Source organism: Columba livia, chromosome 13 (genome assembly GCF_036013475.1).
Source record: "Columba livia isolate bColLiv1 breed racing homer chromosome 13, bColLiv1.pat.W.v2, whole genome shotgun sequence".
NCBI lineage: Eukaryota > Metazoa > Chordata > Aves > Columbiformes > Columbidae > Columba > Columba livia.
In genome coordinates, this window is record NC_088614.1 from 16123700 (window position 1) to 16145376 (window position 21677).

The 21677-nt window shown below is 37.8% G+C and overlaps 1 protein-coding gene across 1 annotated transcript in view; it reads left to right on the plus strand.

The window, feature by feature from the left end:
* Positions 1-21139, plus strand: part of CHST8 (carbohydrate sulfotransferase 8) — a 121238-nt gene extending 100099 nt beyond the window's left edge. Inside the window, exons 2-3 of the mRNA XM_065028419.1 lie at positions 17337-17374; positions 19729-21139. Of these exons, the coding sequence (XP_064884491.1) occupies positions 17337-17374; positions 19729-20877 (1187 nt within the window). The 3' untranslated portion in view covers positions 20878-21139. The remainder of the gene's footprint in view (positions 1-17336; positions 17375-19728) is intronic.
* The last annotated feature ends 538 nt before the right edge of the window (positions 21140-21677 follow it).

Sequence of the window (21677 nt, forward strand, 5' to 3'; positions counted from 1 at the left end):
AGGGAGAAAAATAGTAATTGGAAGCTCAGCAGTGGTTTAAAGCCACAATTTATTTAGCATTTCGCTCACATTAGATGAAACATTAATAGAATTATTAATAAGGATTCTGTATTGGGTTTGTCACACAGTAGTAACGTATCAAACTATGCTGCTGCCAAAAGCATGTTAGTATACTTTCCTTAATGCTACAGAAAATTTTCTTCTATTCTAAAATGACAGAAAAATGTTAATTTTTATACTTGCTTGAATTAGAACACGACCTTTAAAGTAGAAAGGCAAAAACAATACAACCATCCAACGATACTGATTTCTCAGTTAAACAAGGTGAATGCATTATGGAAATTGAATTACAAATTAAAATTCAGCACTGATTTATTAAAAATAAGGTGCTGATGAAAAGTGATTCTCTTTACAAGACGGTTTTCTAATTTCCATTGCAACTGCTATCACCACTGTAGTCATTAGATCCCAGAAAAGATGGTTCTATTTTTGGTCGTGCAGTTAGAATTTAGATTTGTCTCAGGCTTTTTTTTGTGTTACTTTCCCATTTAATTTAGCTTACTTCCTTGGTCTCTGACAGACACAAACCAAACACGCACACACAAAGCACCAAACAAACCCAAAGCACCACACCAAACCACCACGCTCCTTCACCAGATGCTCAGGTGCCCAAAGCAACTTCAGAAATGGGAAGGGGAAAAGAGCACAGATTGGTCTTCGGCCTCATCACAACAAAATACACCCATGCTTGCAAACTCTTAACAGTTCACTTATGCATTGCTTGACACTTGGACTCTAAAGAAATCCACTGTTTCAGGATAAAAACAAAAACATTCCTCTTAAATACCTCAGATGAAATCAGTCAAATTGATTCAGGCTTTTGCTGCGGCGACTTCAAGACAAATAGTTTTATTTTTCATATACTCGAGATGAAATCATTATAGAAACTATTCATTTTAATAGTTCCTATATGAGCTGAAAGACAAGTTCATAAAAATAATTTGTGTATATGACATAATTAAGTATAAAATATCCCCTATAATTTTAGCTATTCACAGTTCATTTACTCAAGAGAAATGTACTTTGGAACTGATTTTGATTTGTTGCTTCTATATATATCTATATATGGCTTTTTAAAAAGCAGTACACCTTAGGTCAGCCTCAGAACAGTCACTTAAACTCAGCTGCTGCAGATGATTAGATGAAAAGTCACAAAACAATAAACAGGAAGAGTTCTGATCTCAGGTTCGGGATGAGAAGGAAGCAGCTTGCTTTGAAATAATTATTTTACTGCAGAGCAGAAATGGCATAATGAGAACTTCACACTGCCAGAAGCTGTAACCCTTGATTGCTGGAATACAGCTGTCACATTAAAAGTGACACACTGCCAGTAGATTGGCATAGCTGCAGTAATCATAGACCTCACATCTGTGCTACACTTGCTCAATTAAGGAAAATCTTAGTGCAAGTCTAGGCCAAGGTTAATGAAATTATTTAACACGCTTTGTCACCACAATGTTGTTCAAAGAAGTAAGTGGAAAAGTACATTAAAACTCGGTATTCTGATTGACAACGGAAAAACTGGAAAAGCCAGAATCTGTTGCTCTAACAAACCATCTTTAAGAAACCAATGCACAGAACAACACGTAGTCTAACCAAATTGTTCACTTATAGCTACATAGTTCAAAGATAAATGCTTACACCAAGCCGAAAAGTTATCATCATGAAATTCAGCAATAACTGAGATAACCACTAAATAAATTAAATACCAACAACACCTATCAAGATGAAGAATTTCTGTAGAACTTGTACTGTTCCAATAACATTGGCCTGCTAGAACACAGTGAATTAAAAAAAAATCAGCTGCAGCATAACTGGGTGCAACTACAGTGATTTTAAAGTCATTTAGGCTTGAACCACTAGCTGATACCAAAAAAAAAAGCTTCATGAAGTAAGGAAATTCACCACAACTATGAATGCAGTCATTAGGATTTTAATGGGTATGAAGCCATTTCCACCCGCACAGACTTTGCTTACTGCGCAGTTTCATATTTGCATGCTCCATTAAAGACACACACTTACAATTTCCAATTGCAGGGAAAATGAAGATATTTTTAATATTTCATTTTGTAAATAGCTCAACCTATCACATCAAACTGTATCATGCATTGCCAAATAAAACTAGTATTATCTGTCTTTATTTGATGTGCTGCTATAAACAAGGCGGTACAGAGAGCACAAAGAGGCTGGCACTGGGCTGCTGCGATGCCCGCAGCGATTCACGGGGCAGGTTTTCAGTCATGAGAACTTGTTCAAAAGTTCTTTAAAACGTGACAAGGAGGATCAGTGTTAAACTCCATGTAAGAGACATTGTTTTCTACAAGTTCTATTCCTATTACTTTATTTTTTTCTATCTTAAGGGTGGAGAAGGCTATCTGGGCAAAGATTAACAAAGAGGAAAAAAAAATAAAGATGCATTTCCAATGTTTTGATATTAGGCCTTACCAAATAATTTAATAAGTTGAATTTTCCTATTAATGCAATTGAAAATTTAATGAGCTTCTTAATTTATGACTTCACTAGGCCTGAATTATAAAACAATAACACAGTCTGCGCTCTAATTGCCTGAGTATGTCTGAAGATGACAGCATGTTTAGGTTTTCACTTTAGCATCTAATCTAAATATATTAACAAATAGCACAAAAATCATTACAGTTGTTCAAAGAGACAAGAATTAATTCATTTTTTTTGTGACAAACAAAACCACATTATTAAAGCATTATCCATACTGTTATATTCCACATTGTGGCAGAGAAACTCCAAGCTCTTTGCTTCATATTAATAAAGTTTTGTGGCACCCTTGAGAGCTTGTTAAGAAAGATTATTCCCACTAAACCAATAGCCAGAAACAAGACCGAGCTGGCAGGATCATGAAAATGTAGGGTCTGAGCCAGGTTTTAGAAGGTACTGACTGTACTCAGCTCTTACGTGCACCTGGAGCTGTGAACACAGATCTCTTCAGGAGACAGAGCCTGTTCTGTGATATCGCAGCCGCCTTCCAGAGTGACCTTCCCATTCATTCCACAGCTTCTGGGGCTACACAGGCGCCAACAAGGTCACTGTGCTGGTCTGCTGGGCATTTCACCTGCAGTCCCCACGCCCCAACACAGGGCAGTTCCTGCCAAGTCGTAAGCTCTACCTGATCTACGCTGCACAGCAAATAAACGCGCAACCTGTCCCCCAGGCTCAGCTTGCCCAGGCCAGATGTTATCCCCACTGCAGCAGACTAGTCACAAAGGATGTTTTCATGACAATTTAATAGCACTGTTCACTACCAAATTGTTATATTACGTAAGAGCTGACATGTTCTTAACTTTATTTTTTTTATTTTCTGTACTATTTTCTTCAAAACAGAAAATACACAGAAAACTGAAACACCTCATGTTCCATTAGTAGGTTAGAGGTTATAAAACTTATTGTGTGCTTATACTTTTGATAGTAACAAAAAAATATATTCCTCTAAATACTGTAAGAGAAAACAAATACTCCCAAAATGAAAGTTTCCTATATTAATCTGGTGTCTTCATTTCACTAAAAGTTACATTCTGACCTTGAGTCAAAATCCTGCTTTTACCTGGACCTTATCTGGAAAAAAGCAGTATAGTAAGGATGTTATTTTCTCCTTGGGACAACAGGGTTATTGCTCAATTACACGTACCTTTGCACTCTGACACCTGGAATAATACTATGCATAAATGTGAGTTGTTATCGTACCTGTCTGCCAGTCTTCCCATCAGGTGGTGCTAAAGGTGGGGCAGACCCAAATATTTCAGACCTCAAGTTCATTCCAGCCCAAGACAAATCAGCTGCTTACATGACATGTTAACTCCCACTTCTTGTACAGCAATAGCTCTCTCTCCAATAGGACAGACAATTGGTAACTTTTTGCCACAGAGGTCTCGGAACTTTAAAAAGGAGCAGATTTCTGGACTTTCTGGTTGCTGTAAGGTGCACATCACTTCTTTCAATCATACTGGCTATCCTATCAGACAATTTGTTGCAATAATACAATAAACACATTGCAAGTGATCTCAATGGCATAAGGGAGCTCCTACTTCAGTAGACAATCTACCTACTTCAGACGTTCATGCACATCACTGTTGGAACTAAGTGATCTGGAAAGCCGCAAATCACTAACTAATCATCTAACATTGCTTAATTTACTACCAAACAAGCAGTTTCTATCAGTAAGCTTACTAACATACATATATGTTTATTTATTTTAAGAGGGCAGCTTCTAGTTTCTGCAGACAGGCTCCGAATTTGAGGAAAGGGAAGAAAAGGAGGAGTCATTCATGAGCATTAGTATTCAAAGCAGCTTCCCCAGCCTGTCCCTTTCTCCTCCTCCTCCCTCTAAAGAAAATGCATGGGGAGGGACACAAAGAGAAGTGGTTGCAGGGCTAACAGTGCCATTTGTCACTGCCAGGATTCATCAGTGATACAGGATTACAAGAAGGAACAACTGAAAGGTTAAGGATTTATCTAGAACATCTGAAACAGATATTAAACTGAGATTTATAGCAAAGTGCTTAATGAAAATTAATGTTTACTGTCTTAGCCATTGTAATGCTGGAAACAAAGAAATCTGTTCCTTTCCCAAGAGCCACCACTGACATCTTCCCCTGGCCAGCGACACCTCAGAGCAGGTACATATGTTTAATGCGTTGTATTTTGACGCTACTAATCAGAAGCTTAGAAAAGATCTGTTCACAAGGGTGGAGCACTCAGTGTAGGGGCAAAGGCTTCCGGAGATGCCTCTGAGAAACAGGTTTTAAGTGCCTAAATGTGGTTCACTGCCTGCTGAGACTAAGATCCCATGGGCAATAAAGACTTTTATGAAACCAATAAAGGCATCTTTATTGGTTTTGTAGGGCCATCATCAGCATTTTCCTTTCAATATCTATCTAATGACATGCTGCTTAAAAGAGTTATAGGCTTGTAAGGATCAATGAAAAAATAACAGACCATGAGCAGAAGCATCACAATCCTGACACCTTCCTGCAAGAGCTGTCACGCAGGTCCAGGTTCACCTTCACTGATGAGAGAGGGCAGCACTACTGCCCAAGCTCAGTGTGGGGAAGGGAGCCACAGAGAACAGACAGGGATTGAGCTTTCGCTACATAACCTGCTTGCGAATTGTATCAAGTTCTACAGTAAGACTTTCTTTAAAAATATGAAATTGCAAAAAGAAATGCTTTTATGTACATTTAAAACAGCAGCTTCAGCTACAAAAAGAAAGAAGAAAACCATTACCGCTTTCTGTGTTGTGCTTTTTGCACTAAGTGTACTTTATTTTTTTTATCTGAACTTGTACAATTAAACTAAACTAAAATATTTTCTGCTCTTATTTAATTATGTTTAAGAAGATTTAGGTTCTTCATGCTGTAACTTACTCTCTAAAACACTTCAGTTTATTTAATTTGAAATAACTTTACTTGAAATGAAATCAGCAGTGTTCTTATGAAAAGATAGGATACATGTGTTCATTCATAGCTCTCATTTTCAACACAAGTGATGCAAAGAAGAGGAGAATTTTTATTCAATAGTTTTGAACTAATAACAGCATTTTACTTGTCACAATTATCTGGACGTTTATTTATGTTAAAGGAAACATTACAGACAAATATAATTAAATCCAGTTGAAACAAATGGGTTCTTCACTTGATCCAGGACTTTATCTAATATTCAATATTCAAAATTAATATTCAATAGTTCTCTAATTCAAGAACAGGTGAATTAGGGTTCCTCAATCCCCGTGTAGTTTTAAGGTGAGAGAAATCTCTATCTGGAGTTTTAATTATTTGCAATTTTACTACTTAAAGCCACATGCAGATAGGGGAAGGCAGAAAAAAACGTTCAAAACATTAGAAAATCAAAACAGGCACTTTTTGTCTCTTAAGATGTTCACATATATTCATTTTGGTTATTGTGATGCCTTTAGGGTGTTGAAAGAGAAGAAAGAACTCCAAGAACAAGGAGGTCGGACAATCCTATGGGGAAGAGTCAGTGCACAGCAGTAAAACAGACTAATTTCTTCTGAAGGATTCACAGAAGGGTTTGGTTTAAGCAAAGCTACTACATCTAGTTTTAGATCTCTGTAGCCTTGATATAACAGAGAATTTCTTCTCACTATTTTACTGACAGAGGTGAAATCATAGAATTATTTTGGTTGGAAAAGACCTTTAAGATCACAGAATCCAGCTGTTAGCCTAACACAGTCAAGTCCACCTCTACATCTTTTAACCACCTCCAGGGATGGTGACTCAACCACTTCCCTGGGCAGGAATCATCACTAGAAGTTAGTGGAACAGGCTTATTTTAAAGTGTTAGTTATGCAGATGTTCAGAATATGACCAGAAAGCAGTATTTCAAAAGCAACATTAAAACCTCTTAATAGCCACATATCCTGTCCATATACAAATCAGTTTGAAACACCCTGTAGAACCAAATAAAGCTTACAAGCCCCCCACACTAAATAAAATAAAATCATCTAACTTGTGCAAGGAATATTTCTATTCTCTACATCAGTTATTCCTCGGTGAGACAGGATGAGAGGCCAAACAACTGGATAATGATATTTGAAAAATCTATCCCATCAAAGGAGCATGCACAGGGAGAGCACTGGGAAAATGTCAGTGTCAACACTGACTATGTCCATCAACTTTAATATCAAACCACAGACAGAACTTGGAAGAATTCCAAGATGAAGATGACAACACAAAATACAGTGGGAAAACTTTTTGGGCAGATGTGAGAAAAAAAAAAAAGGTCATTCTGTTCAAAAGCACTGCTTGTGATCAGCAATGTAACCCTCAAGTAAGGAGACCACCATTATAACGCTTGCAGGGCACCAAGCACTGATGTCAGTTAACATGCTCTGCACTCTTTCTTCCTATTTTATAGCTGTGAAGACTGATGTGGAGGGATTTAGGATGAACGCAAGCCTACAGACCAAGACAAGTACACTAAGCTCAGCATTTTATGTCACATGGACTTTGAAACATACCACCTTGCAAACTGTTCAAAATTAAGCCCATTTAAAACAAACAGCAAAACGCAAAATGCGTGTTAGCTCCATCAAGTAATAAACTCAGAAATTACCTAATCCATACTTGTCATTTGCTAACAGTAGATTAGTTCTCCTATTAATTCACTCCAAGACAGCATCTGTCTTGTGATTCAACAGAATGCATTTTTAAGAAGCACACCATTATGAAATACAAAATTAGTCACTACAGAAAGATCTCTTGAGGACCCAGTGTTGCAAAAACACGTTCAAACTTTATACCAGAGGTTGTATGTCTAAACTTTCAGGATATTATTGCTTTTCCATAAAAGAAAAAGAATGCAATGAATCTTTCAGTCTTTCAGAGTGTTCCCCAAGCTAATGCGCCACTACAACACTGGAGCTGGCTGGTAGCTGATTTCGGTAATTGGCAAGAAGCAAGCTTGCTAAAGACCACACTGCCTATCTGTACCACGGTGTATTTCTGTTATTGCTAATGTAGCTGGAAAGCCTTGTCTGAAGAATCTGAAAGCGAGGAAATCACTCACATTGCTTCTTCAGCACTTGCTGTCAACAGCTTGGCAATTACCACCTTCCTTAATGGGGAAAATTGAGAATAATGTCAGTTGATAGTCTGGAGTCTCATTAGTTTACAAGCAAAACAAACTAGGGATTCAAATTTAAAACATAGTAAACTGAGATCAGATAAAGTTTCCTAAAATTTTCATGATTTTATTTTATTCATGCAAGATATAGTCTTTGTTCATATAAATATCAGCCCTGCATCACATATAAACCATACAAGTCAAAATGTAGGTGTCCCAAGTCCCTGTGCGTAAGCAGCAGGAAAGATTGAGGAGCATACTCTGAAGAATTACACTTTCATGCAAACCAACCAAACGCACAAGCAGTTTTGGGAAGGGATTCAAGGCCATGCTGCTATGTCTTTTCTCAAAAATAAATCGAATCTTTTTGTCCTGTATAGTGGAAGGTATAGAAAAACATGAAGCAGCATGTGGTACCTTGGCAAGGTTCAGCTCACTTCAGCTCCACCAAAGAAAGTTTAAAGCATCTGTGAAAACAGAATCTGAGACTGCATGAAAAGCATAAAAACAGTTGCAGCCAGCAAGCCTTAGTTGCTTTAAGATAAGAAACAAAAATTTAAAAGGGGTTAAAAAAAAGCCAAGCTAGATTTGCATCAGGAAACAGACATTTAAATTCATTCTAAACAATGATGCAGAAAATTTTAATCCTAACGTTATAGTTTTTGACATCTTCATTTTTTTGATAATTAAAGGCTTCTCCTACAGGGCATTATGATAGTCACCTGCAGTTACAATGAAGTCACAACTTCAAATGTGTTTAACATAATATCAAAAGTGGAAATGAAGACTGAAATGGATTGACTTAAAGATAAAATATTTAATAAACATTTGAGATAAAGGCAAAAGATTGAGACCTAGATACTATATAGTAGAGTTGTATCTACTACTCTCAAAGATTTAACACCAGGTCTTATCTAGTGTTTACATGAGTGCACCTTGGACGCATTCTCAACAGAACCTCAATGATATACTAAGTAGCTCACTAAAAAATCTGAAGTGAAAGAGTTACGTTTCAGGTGAAACAAGTAGTCGGGTAGGCAAAGTCCTGTATGTGCACAGTTTTCTGCCACAATCTGGGGTTTAATCAGTGCTAGAGCAGTCATAAAAAAGTTAAAATATCCAATTACCCTGTGTAAGCCACACACCCAGTGGTGTGCTTCCTTGTCAGGAAATAGTTCCATCTGCAAGACAATTGTCTCAGGAGACAGAATTAGAGTGACAGATTACTTCAGAGATCCCTTCGCCAATGCAAAATGGAGAGAATGAATTGTATGTAATTGTATGCAATGCACTGAGTGAACCATGAATATGTTGAAATGCTCTGAACAGTGATCATCGTAGAAGAGCTTTCAATGAAATCAGACACATTCACACACTTTCATCAGCTAAAAGTTCCATCCCTAGCTAACCATATTCAGCAGCCAATTTGCTACTCACTGTTTGCATCCACTGACTTACAAAATCAAATGATTCAATTGTCATAGCAACTGTGTCCCAAATTTGGGTTGTCAAGGCAGATGCAAACAATTCCATCTCTCTGTTCATATGGCCCCTTCTTGGGCTGATGCACCATTCTACATTGGGATACTAGAAAAATTAGGAAGTGCTATTATGTGCGAACAAAAAATGCAGATGTGGTCATAAAATGGGGTTCTCACTTCAGGTACTGCTGATGGTTCAGGGGGCCAGAGAACCAAATACACATGAGCCCTTCTGGTTCCTGCAGCCCAGGCCATGGGCTGCATGGGAGGGGGCACCTGTAGGACACAGGGAAGAGTCACCAAGCGGCTGACTGTATTTAGTTGGGGAGCAGGGCAGTTCTCCAGAAAAACTGTAAACTTTAGAATTAATTAACAGCCACATTTTCTAGTTTTGTGCAAAAAAGTTCAACTGTCAGTTCTAAAAGTTTCAGAACATCTTAAAAAGGCCTACACTTACGCTTTAAAAGTCTCGAGCTTGCTAAAACTCAAGACTAGCACCTTGACTCTTCCTATCTGGGTCACTGAGAAACGACTAACAGAAAATCATCACCGGCCTTCAGTTGCTCATTAGTCAGCAAAAAAAGGCCTGGATAAGAGTTCCTAGAACTCTGATCTCCTGCTTGTTTCTCACATAATGTATCAAAGTCCATCCAATTATCACTCCTTTTGTAGCTAAGTTGCAGGTGTTCACTTTTTTTAATACCACATATTGATCTCTCATACTAAGAAGACTTGTCAGTAATTAACCATGAGAACAAGAGAAAGGGAAACTATCAATTCAGGCTAGCTAATTGTAAAATAACATACAGAATTTGGATGCACATCTGTGGTGTTTGATCCAGGGTCAATCAATCAAACCAGTGAACTTCATCAGTCTGAGGCATGTCTGTGTAAATCTGGCTTTTAACTTTTACCCGCAGCCTCCTCTTTCCTTCTGCACCTTCTCTCCTAAAGAAGCGTCTCTACAGAGTGACAGGAAAGCCATCCAGAATTCTACCTGCATTACTTTGTCTTCCCTCCAATCGAAAGACCATTGAAGCTTCAGTGCCCTACTTGCATAATGTCTTGAAACATTTTCTGGGGTTCTAGGTGAGCTATTCTGGCTACCTGACTCCACCACTGCAGTCACAAATTACATGAAGTGTTTGCTTGAGATTGATTGAAAATCCTCTGGTCACCCAAATAGTTCTTACAGGCTACTAAATCTAAGTGCAGTGCTATATGTTAAACTTTTTAATAAACCTGAATATAGCGTAATGTCCTTCTCAAAGTCATGCTATGAAGGCGATGTGCAAATATTAAATATGAGAATGGAAACTGACTGAAAAAGTATTATGTAGAAACTGCAAGTAACTGCTGACAGTGCCTGAAAGCTAATGATGCTAATTAACAATATTACCAGGGGTAGGTCTACAGAAACAATGGGGAATGCAATAGCACAGGCTTGACTTTTCTGTTTGCTTCACAGAATTCTTATCAAATACAAATTAAGTCAGAAAACGGCACTCTGTAATTAGGATGGCTAAATAGCAAAGAGAAGACAAAGTAAACAAGTAGTGTTACCTTTCTCATAATAAATTCACAAACAGCTTCTTGTATTCATTTGATTAAGCTTGCAATGTAAACGTACCATGCATTTCCCTCCACCAGCTATCAAAGGAAACAGACCAAGTGGAAGTTACACGATTGTTTAGTCAAGGAGATTGATCCAGTCTATTTTGGAACATAAAAACATTATGAAAAAATATAGTAATATGTGTCTGTCTTAAAGGGTTCATATACCTGCTCTATTAGCATGCTGCAAGTCAAAGAAATATGAGGGGTTTTGAACTCCAAGTAATACAAGAATGATGACATGGCAGCAGCCACAACTCTGAGGCCTGTGCTTCAGAATGATGATTTTGGTGCAGTTTTGCTTGATTTGGACATACAGGATTGGCTACAGGTACCACAAATGAACTGGGAATACCAAGTTCTTTGACATTATGAAAGTCCTCAAGTGGCACACATTAAAAGACCCTTAATGTGTGTACTGATCTCTACTCTGGTTCCCCCATTTGTAATTTTTTCTTGTTCGAACTGATAGATGAACCTTACGCTTCTAATTATTACCAGGGTATGCCCTTCAGAATTGCATTGCTTTCCCCATATTTGGTACTTCTGTCCAGAGACTCCCTTACTTCATTAAGATGGAAAGTCATTTCAGTCACAGAAAGCTGGAATAATCGTGTTTTAATCAACTGAAGTGCACACAAGCTGCTACCATCGTAAGCACTCCACGGCACAAACGCAGCACAACACGGTGACGCCTGCTGCCTGTGGGATGGAGAACCTGCAGCTTTGGCTGATTGAGAAATATGAAGCCAATGGTTTCACTCAGATTCAACGCCTACCTCTCTGAAACTGACTCTGATTGAAAAGCACAAGATCAATATGAAGTAATTCAGTCTGTGCACTATACTAGCACCAGAGATGGGAAAAAGAAGGTGAATGGCTATCTCTTTGGGAAGTATTCTACTCGCCACAACTGCTTAAGAATAACCCACAAGTCAGAGTTCAAAGTTACCAGAATAGACTGCATTTGAAATATTAAAAATTGCATGCTTGGCAAAGTAGGATTGCAATGAGAAGCTAAGAACTCAGGAAGAATGAGTTCCCTGATTTACAAAGGAATCCACATATGGAAGGAGGACATAAATAAACTAAGCCTCATTAGTGTGGCAAACTTCTCATGCCTTCCCAAAACAGGGCAAAAAAATAAACACACAGTCCTTCACTTAAAGAGTCATGTTTAACTACTTAGAGCTCCAAAGGGCTACTCCAGAGACTGAAAAACAGCCACAGTACCATTCTATCCACCGCCCTGTGTGCAAAGGAAATAACCATCACACCTGACTTATGTCTTCAGCTCCTTTAAATCAGCAAGATGTACTTAAAGAATCAGGTTCTTTATCACAAAGTGTAACAGGAGATGGATGTTGCATCCTAGAACCACGGAGGCATAAAAACAGGAGAATATTTGAGTTTGTAATTCAAAATGTGACAACCTAAAAATTTGATAAGTTTGGCAAATGCATCTATCAGCCTCTGCTTCTCATATATGGAATAGTAACAAATAACTTACTGCTCTTTGCAATATAAAGTTAAAAAACAACCACCACCAAAAACCAAACCCACTACCAAGTACATACTGTAACAACAGAAATCAGAATAAAATGTTCACAGTAGCATCTAGGATTTTTCTTCCAGAAAAGCCACACTACAGATGAATTCCCCAATAATTCACTCTTACAATTCATAAGTAAAAATAATTCTTGCCATATATATAACTATTCTGCAATCAAATACAAAAAGGTGCCATAAAAGTGAAAGCTGTTATGGAGACTGTTTGACTGCTTTCAAGAATGACAGACAGGTTCTTTGGTCAAATTGCAGGAGGCTCAAGGTTTTCCTGCATGCAACCTGTCATTCATAGAGAATACAGTAAAAATTGTTTGTGTTATTTTTACTACTGCAACAATTAGTGCGAAACAGATGTGAAAACAGTCACCCTGTGTCTCAGAAATCCATGATTTCACATGTCTCAGTAGAACACAATGGCATGTGCCCTGTCACTGAGCACTTAGCTTTGACAAGGGCTGTGCAGTGTATCACTTACCCAAAGCGGTCCCTGTGAAAGTTTACCCATCTGTGGGAAATGACGGCACATAGCCACAGTTTCACAAGGGACTCAAGGAGGTGAGATTGTATAGATTCACTGTATAGGTTTGCTTCTTTCTTGATGCACAATTCAAGATGTGCTACAGCTTTGCTAAACCTTCACTTTGCCTTATTCTTTTAGTCTGGAGTGAGACACTGTGTATGTAACTTACATGGAGGATTTGAGGGGGTTTTCCCTAAACAAACTATAAATTTCAGATATAGAAAGGATATACACACAGCATACAATTAAAACAGCTACACATATAAAGTTTGTTCTATTAATTAGGCTTCAATTTCAAGATAAAAATTTCTATCAAGAGGCTTATGTATTCTAAAATTATTCCAAATATGTTCACTACATTTGTATTTTATATATGAAACCCAAACAATTTACAATGGTAGCTATATTAAAAATAATTATACCTATTCAACAAGCACTTTCATTCAAGTATGTAAAGAATTAGACACCAGAGTAAGTTAGGATCAGAAATGGGCAGTTCCTTTATACTGCACAAGCAAAGAGTTGATTTTAAATTACAAAAAGAAAACCCAACACACTGGAAAAATATGATCCGATCCATATTTGGGGAAAAACCTTTTCAAACTAGAAATTTTTCATGCTAACCAGAATTCTGAGTACTGGTTTACTATTCATTCTGTGATGAAGTACATGTTGTTGTGTGTGAGCAAAGACCTAAGACTGCAGCACATGTGGATAGGACACTTGACACAGATGTTCATGCAACAAGGGTAACAGCCCTTCCCGAGCGTATTTCACAGATCAGGATGAAGCAAACAAGTATACACTGCTCACAGACGCCCATTAAGGGTTGGAGTCACAGATGCAGACTTGAAGTTATCACTTTTATTAAAAACTATTTCAGCTGTAGTGCAGTCTCAGAACACAGAACAAACACCAGAGGCAAGCCAAAATTAAGGCCTGAAGCAGAGAGAAGGCAGCAGAGAGGCAGAGCTGTATAATGTTACACAGAGAAGATGGAGACCATTTTATTATGTTGCTAGTAGCATTTAAAAAAAAGCACACAACGGGTTTGACTATATGGTAGGACTGGATGAAGTGTAAGACTTGTATTTCATGAAATACAACATAAGCAAACAAAGCATAGGCCAGGCTCAGGTCTGCAAAATCATGGTTGCACAAGGAGAAAAGAACACCATGAACACTGACATAAACAGCATACAATTGATGGAATGATTCTGCCTCTGAGCACTAGTGAGATGTTGGTCATCATCATGCCTGGCACCAAATATTTAACGATCACTAACATCACCTGGGTGCCACAGACACCAGCGATATTTTTAGGGCAAAAAAATTACCATTTTGGCAATAACATCTAAGCGTTCATAAGTAACATGGACAATAAAGATGTAGCATAACATTAAATGTAGATTTTTATTAGTATAGTAGATCAATGCAATATAACTCTCCTGAGCTCACTGCACTTGAGGTTTTTTCCCCAAGTAGCTTTAAATCTGAAGTGACAGACTGTATCATGAGAAAGACAGCTAAAGGAAGCCAACTTTGGAAGTCACAAATTCAGAAAACATTGAGGAGATTGGCAAGTGCTTCACCAAACATTTACATTAAACATGAATTGTTGTTCTGATTACATCTTAAAGCCAGTAAATGAAGAATCATTTCTATAAACACTTATTCATCTCTTACTAGCACTTATTTTCAGTTTTTTGAAGCATAGTATATCAGTGCAAAGTATTGATCTCCAAGTTACTTTATGAAACACTAGGTACAAAAACAACTAGTCAATCAACCATGAAAAGATAGATCTCGAACCTGCTCTCCATACTTCTGTGGATCTTTTTAAATAATTATTATTCAAAGCAGATACATACCAACTTTAACAGGTAATTATACAAAGTGTGTGGTTTTGCTACAAGCTCTTAGTGCCCCCATTGAAATCAGGACAAATGACCACAACTAAACAAACCTAGGGGGAAAAAACTAAGCCTAACTTTTATGTTATGATTTGGACACAGCAAATGCTGCAATATTTTCATATGTTTCTGTCCAAAACACTTGGTCAACTATTGGAAAAATGAGCAATTCTTTTCTCACTGATTTACGTCTTCAATTATGAAAAGCTCAAAATGCCTTTAGAAAGGGAGTGGATTTGTAGACATTACATGACCTCCTAGAGCAGGCTGCACAACCATTCCCCATCTTACAACAATAGGTAACTAGTTCACAGTAGAAGTATTTAAAACACATAAATTCTCCCCCATGCATGTTGACACTATTGACAGCCAAAGTAAATCTCCACGATCCACGCCAAAGGAGGAGGAATGACTTAACAGTCCTCAATCCAGTTTAAAGAACGATCAAAATGAAATACTTGAGAGTAATAAATTTGTACTTAACAGAATGGTTAGTATTATCTGTAATAACATCATTATAGCATTACTATAGGAATTCCTAAGTGCATTATATTATTAACATGCAAGAAATCAAAGATATTCATAGAAAATAAGCAGAATTGACCAACTCACACAACAAGACGAAATTTCTTAACCATGTTATCATTTCAAAACTGTACCTGACACATATGATTTCTACCTGTAAGAATAGATAGCATAACAAAATTTTTAATTTGTAAGGAAAATAATATTTCCTTTCAAGCTCCACTATGAGAAAGCCTAAAGTAAAAGTTAAGCAATTACTCCAACTAGCTATATTGATGATGCCTTAGAGCAGAGACCAAGCAGCCAAGGCAAATCTAGTTCAAGTTGCTTAAAGTTGTGCCTTTATGGTTTGCAAAAAAAGAAGAGGTTACATCCGCTGACAAACAGAACATTTTAAAGGTTTAAACAAATCACCCATGCTCTAGTATCAATTCATTCAAAGTGCTGGTGCTCCGTTTTTGCTATTCTTCTTGGACAGCAGTTTCCATACCTTCATTGCTTTGTAACATATTACACAGCAATAGAATAAATGTGGTTCTTTAACTGGTCACACCAAGAACTGGACAACAGCTCAATAATACCTCCTAAAACTTGGGGCAATAGAATCCAATTTAATCCTCCAGAACCCACACAAGGAAGATGTGGACTAGCTCTGTTTTCTCTTTAGAATATGCCTTCTGATGTTATTTTGCAACTAAACACTTTTGAGAAGCAACTAGGAAAGAGGCTTAAGACTCCTTCTATAAGCTGTTTGGAACATATTTCTGATGACGTAAAAATAACATGCCCTTTGCTTTTAACAGACATAGAATCACAATATCCTCCCCATCCACCTTAACTGGAGTTTATTGCTAACAAATTGCTGCAGTGGAATTAAATCTCAAACACAAACCAGAAGAGTAATGAGTATGGTGAGATGTAACAACACAGCAATAACCAGAGCAATTTCACTGAAACTCTTGTGTAAACACCAGTTTGTAGATCCAGTTTAAAAAAGATCGATCAGGTAAGCTGGACTTGCTGCTTTAACTGCAATAAGGTGCAGTGTGAACTATGTACACACACCTTTCTGAGACCTTTCATAGTACCATCAAAGTTAAGTTGCTGGACTGAGCTATCCCAGTGATGCTTTCACTTATAATGCTTTGCAACACCTTTACGTCTAACTGTCCTCGTCAAAAGGCTGTGGATTCATAATGCAGACTCCTGAAACAGAAGTCTTCAAGCAACTGAAATTCTCAAGCAAAAGTGCCAGTGATGACAACATATTTACACACTGAAAAGCCCCAAACTAATTTAATAATTAAGAAGCATTTCCATTATACATTCTTGTATTATTAACTTATACTCAGCAGAGGTTAGGAACAGTAAAGAGATCCTACACATCTCCTAAAGCTGCCTTCAAGGAATGTCGTATCTTTTAGTATATTTTCAGGTAGACATCACTGTAGAAGCCAGAAGATTTAGCAAAACACAATTCTGTATTGTTTTGTCTCTACACAACTCCACAAACATTACCTCACACAACTCTGCTCTGTGCTACTGTGGTTTTACAGCAAAGGATAATACTCAACGTAAGTTATTACTATGATTAAGTACCAACTATCCAAAGGTGGAAGGGGCAGGGAGGCACAGAGAAACACCAGCTTTAGGTAAGTACACAAAGAACAGCCATTGTTAGAGTTCTAACCTGGGATCATGAATCTCAGCTGCTTCTTGTTCTGTTCCTGGCCTTTCAGCTGAGGGTAAGCAATCACTTCTCTCCATCTCAGTTTCCCCATCTGTAAAAGAGAGGCAGAGACATTCACTCCATTTCACAATTGTTATGACATTTATAAATAAAGAGGCCTTCCAAGGGCTATTGTTACTATGAAATATACATTAATTATGATTCACCATCGGTCTATTTATCATTGCATTAACAGAACTTGTTCCTATTTTTCTTTTAGTTACTAAGGACACACTACTACCAGTCCAGAAAAAAAAATAAACTAATGTTTTTATTTTTACTAAATAATGACTTCAATTTCTTTCTTTGTTTAGGGATAAAATATAACATGGGATTCCAGCAACCAAAAAAAGTAAGTTTTCAGCAGTACATAAGGAGAATTGTAGCCAAATGCTGAGTACAGAGTACATGTAGAGATGGCTCAGAAAAGGCCACTAGAGTGGAGATGAAGCACCGACAAGGAAAAACACAAAGCTTTGCCAGGAAGTGTAAATTTTCCTTTTAAAATATGAATTTGATAAGCTAGGCAACTTTAGTCTTATGAGCTTTTTCCTAGACTGGATATTCCTAAAAGATACTGTAAGCTTCGCATATATTACTATTCTGTATGAAATCATACAGATCAATTGAATGTCTTGAGACAGGCTTAAAAATAGGCTAAAGAAAAATCCTGGTGAAATTCCTCCATCTAGTGGCTGTCAGTGCACCCACAGCAGCAGCGAGGGTGCTGTGGGCTGTCAGGATTTCATCGTTAAAGGACAAGTGAAAAATATGCAAAGGAACAACTGTGCAGCCGCCAGCTGTTCCCCAAACGCCATCGCCTGGTGCAATCAGTGCGATGCGATCGACATCACCCCATCTCTGCAGCTCCAGCCTGACCTTCTGGATGAAGAGTTACACTGGCAGAAAACATTCACATCATGGCATTGGAGTTTCCCCAAAACTCTCTGTTCATCACCAGAGGTGTGAATATCAAGGAAATCTAAGACTGAATTTCAGCCACTCTGTAAAGGGTAATATTTCGAAATAGCTGGAATTTTACATAGACAAAAAATTTAATCTGTCATTCAGAAACAACCTCTGAAGATGAGAGCAGAGTTAACCAATCACTCCCAACAACTGAACACATAGTGTCTTGTATGATAAATTATCAGTTGGTTTCCTGGTCTGCATATCATGTACCACCTCCACTACCACAATAGCCAGCAAAACATTTTTAGAAACTCAAGTTCTGCAACAACTTGCACAGTACTCCAAAAATTGTGTTTAATATTGTTCTGCTCTGATTTTTATATAGTAGTTACCACTTTAAGCAAGTCACTTAAAGATTTTTTTTCTTCTTTTGTCACCAGTACTTTTGATAATGAATATCAATTCTCTTTTTTGATACTACTTTAAAATCTCTCACCTTTAAAGGGGGATATGGCAAGATACAACCTCCATAACAGCACAAGTTTGTTACTTACATCATTGCTTTTTTCAGCCAGCAGAAAGACTTGCAAAAATCACTATTAAGATTTAATATACCACCTTGAAAAAGCATGACACTACTAATTCCCATATTGTACACCTTAAAAATCCATCCAGTATCTTATTTTTTGAAGCCACTTTTAAATACTATTAGACAGCAAGTAAAGACTGAAAATATAAATTAGCCATTTATAAAACCTCTAAACAAACATTAAGTATTTGGGGTAAGCAATAAACATTTTACAACTACATCTGCTTCCTCTGCTGAAATGCTCCCTCATGGTTCATATGCCACTCAGTTCCCAGGTGAGATCTCAAAACAAGGATGACATGTAGTTAAAAAGTGTCCAGAACCTAATTTCAGTCTTAGAGGCACAGACATGTAGACAAGGATTTAATTCGGGTGTTCTGAGAAGCCGGCAGTAGCAGAGCACATCTGGGCTGTATGCCAGAAGCAGCATTAACCACTGAGAAGCACCTAACGAGAACAAGCAGGTCCCAGAAACCCCTTACCACAGACCCAGCTTGCTTACAATGCTTTCACTTGCCTAATCCCAGCTGGAGCTTCATTCCCTCCCTTCCTGCCTCTCATGAGGTCTCAACTGCTCTGGTGCCAGGCTCACCTCACTCAAGCATCCCTTTGGGGTCTCACCTCATGCTGCTCTCAAACCCCCTTCTCCGCAAAGCCTCCATGTTCTCTCTGCTGTCCTTCCCACTTCCTTCTTCCCACTCTGGCTCCCTCTGCGTCTTCACTCCACTATAAACCTCCCTTCCCTGTCAGGTTTCACTGTCCACAGCTGCCCTCGCTACAAAGCGAAGCCACAGAAAGCTGGGGAGGGCAGTGGAACAGATTTGGGTGACAACAGGCACTCTGGAATTAAGTCCTCAAAATACTCAGATGCCTTCATGGAAATTTCAAAGACAACATATCTAAGACAAAAGTATCTATCAAAGTCTGGGTACAGGCACCAGCTAAAATACAACTAAACCTAAATCTGAACTGGAATTTAAAAGTTCAGGCTCATCTCAGCCTTTGAGTTTCACATAAGCAGAAAACAAGATGACAAGAGGGAAGTCATTACCACAACGCAGACACATCACTGCGGACTTGCAGAAATGCATTTTGTTGTACAATTTTGCTTGGTATATGAAAGATCCACATTAAGTTGTACAAGCTGTTAGCAGTGACAAACACTCTCTCATTTACTAACATCTTTTATCTATTTTTCCCATCAGGACTGTGTTTCCAGCAATAACCAGGATAGAAGATTAAGAAAAAATACTGCAGATGGAGTGGCAACGGAAAAGCAGGACAATTCATTACACCCATCTGAAAGCGTGCCCACTAAGCTTCAAAGCACAGACAGACAGCAAAGCAGCATAATGTTTGCTATGAAAGATCAACAAAAAGGTGAAGAAATTAATTCCATCAGGCTCCATAAACGGAGGAGGAGATTTATAATTAAAAAGAGCCCGATTCTGATTTCCATGAACAGCTCCATTCTCAACCTGCCCACCCTTAAATCTGAGGATAGAAACAACAGTAAGTGGAAAAGTCTCTACCAGATCCAAAGGGAAAGAAAGCGAATTATGAGGGAAACTTGTTCTAAATACAAGAGTAATAATAGAAGAATAATCACTCCTTATCACGTTTCTAGAATATTTGTAGAAGATAAATATAGAGTCTTATACTGTGAAGTACCAAAAGCTGGCTGCTCTAACTGGAAACGGGTGCTCATGGTTCTTAATGGGCTGGCTTCTTCCACAAAAGACATCCAGCACAACACAGTGCACTACGGAAACTACTTAAAAAGACTGGATGGGTTTGATCACAAAGGAATTTATCATAGGCTCAACACTTATACAAAGATGCTTTTTATTCGTGAGCCTTTTGAAAAGCTAGTATCTGCATTTCGGGACAAGTTTGAACATCCAAACAATTACTACCACCCGGTTTTTGGAAAAGCCATCATTTCCAGATACCGCGTCAACGCCACCAAAGAAGCATTAAGGACAGGCTCTGGAGTCAAATTCAAAGAGTTCATTCAATATCTCCTGGATGTTCACAGGCCAGTGGGTATGGATATCCACTGGGATCACGTCAACAGGCTTTGCAGCCCATGTTTAATAGACTATGACTTTGTTGGGAAATTTGAAAGTATGGAAGATGATGCAAACTTTTTCTTGCACTTGATTGGTGCTCCACAAAATTTAACTTTCCCCAAGTTTAAAGACAGGCACTCCAACGAAGAAAGAACTACCACTAAAATTACACAACAGTATTTTGCACAGCTTTCTCCTTCGCAACGACAACGGAGCTATGACTTTTACTATATGGATTACTTGATGTTTAACTACTCAAAGCCTTTTGAAGATCTATATTGATTAAAGAGCTGGGACACTTCCACAGTCATATCAAATTGTATAACAAATCCAGGTGGCTTCTATTTATATATACTTGTCTGTTAGTAAACAATTGAAGAGCAGGAAAAAACCCAAAACAGAACATAAACTGCTAGTGATGTTTACACCTTCACCTTAATTGCCTCCTTTTTCAAATCATATTTTTTCTATAATTTCTCCATATGAAATGTATGTACATACATGTATAATATGTCAGGGCTCCCAAATAAAGCACATAATTTTCCATGCTGGTGTGGCCCATGTTTGCACTGGGAGGATGGTTTGAAACTGGGGAAACACAGCTGACAATTCTACAGTGGACCCGATATTTCAAAGTCTTTACTATTTAGAAAATAAGTCTGAAAGTGATAGGATATTAAAAAAATTATACTGAGTAATATTTGAAATTTGCAACACATGAAGCCACAGACTAAACAGAGACTATGTATCTGAAGTTGGTCCTACATTGCTATTTCCTGATATTCATATGTTAGTTGGGGACAAAGAGTTTATCACATACTGTTCAAAAACACACTGGTGAAAACAACTAATACTTAATGACCATGTGAGTGCAGTATTAAACCAGATGTCGCAATTGAGAGTCGCAAATCTCCCTTATGGCACATTCATCTGAAAAAGATAAAATGCAGGAGAGAACATTTGCATCTTTCTAAATGTTATTAAGATTCTTTTAATCCTTTGCATTAACATAAATCTCTAGTTTAATCTTTATAGTCACCAGGAATATCAAATCTTTCCTTCATAATAACAAGCAAGAATAA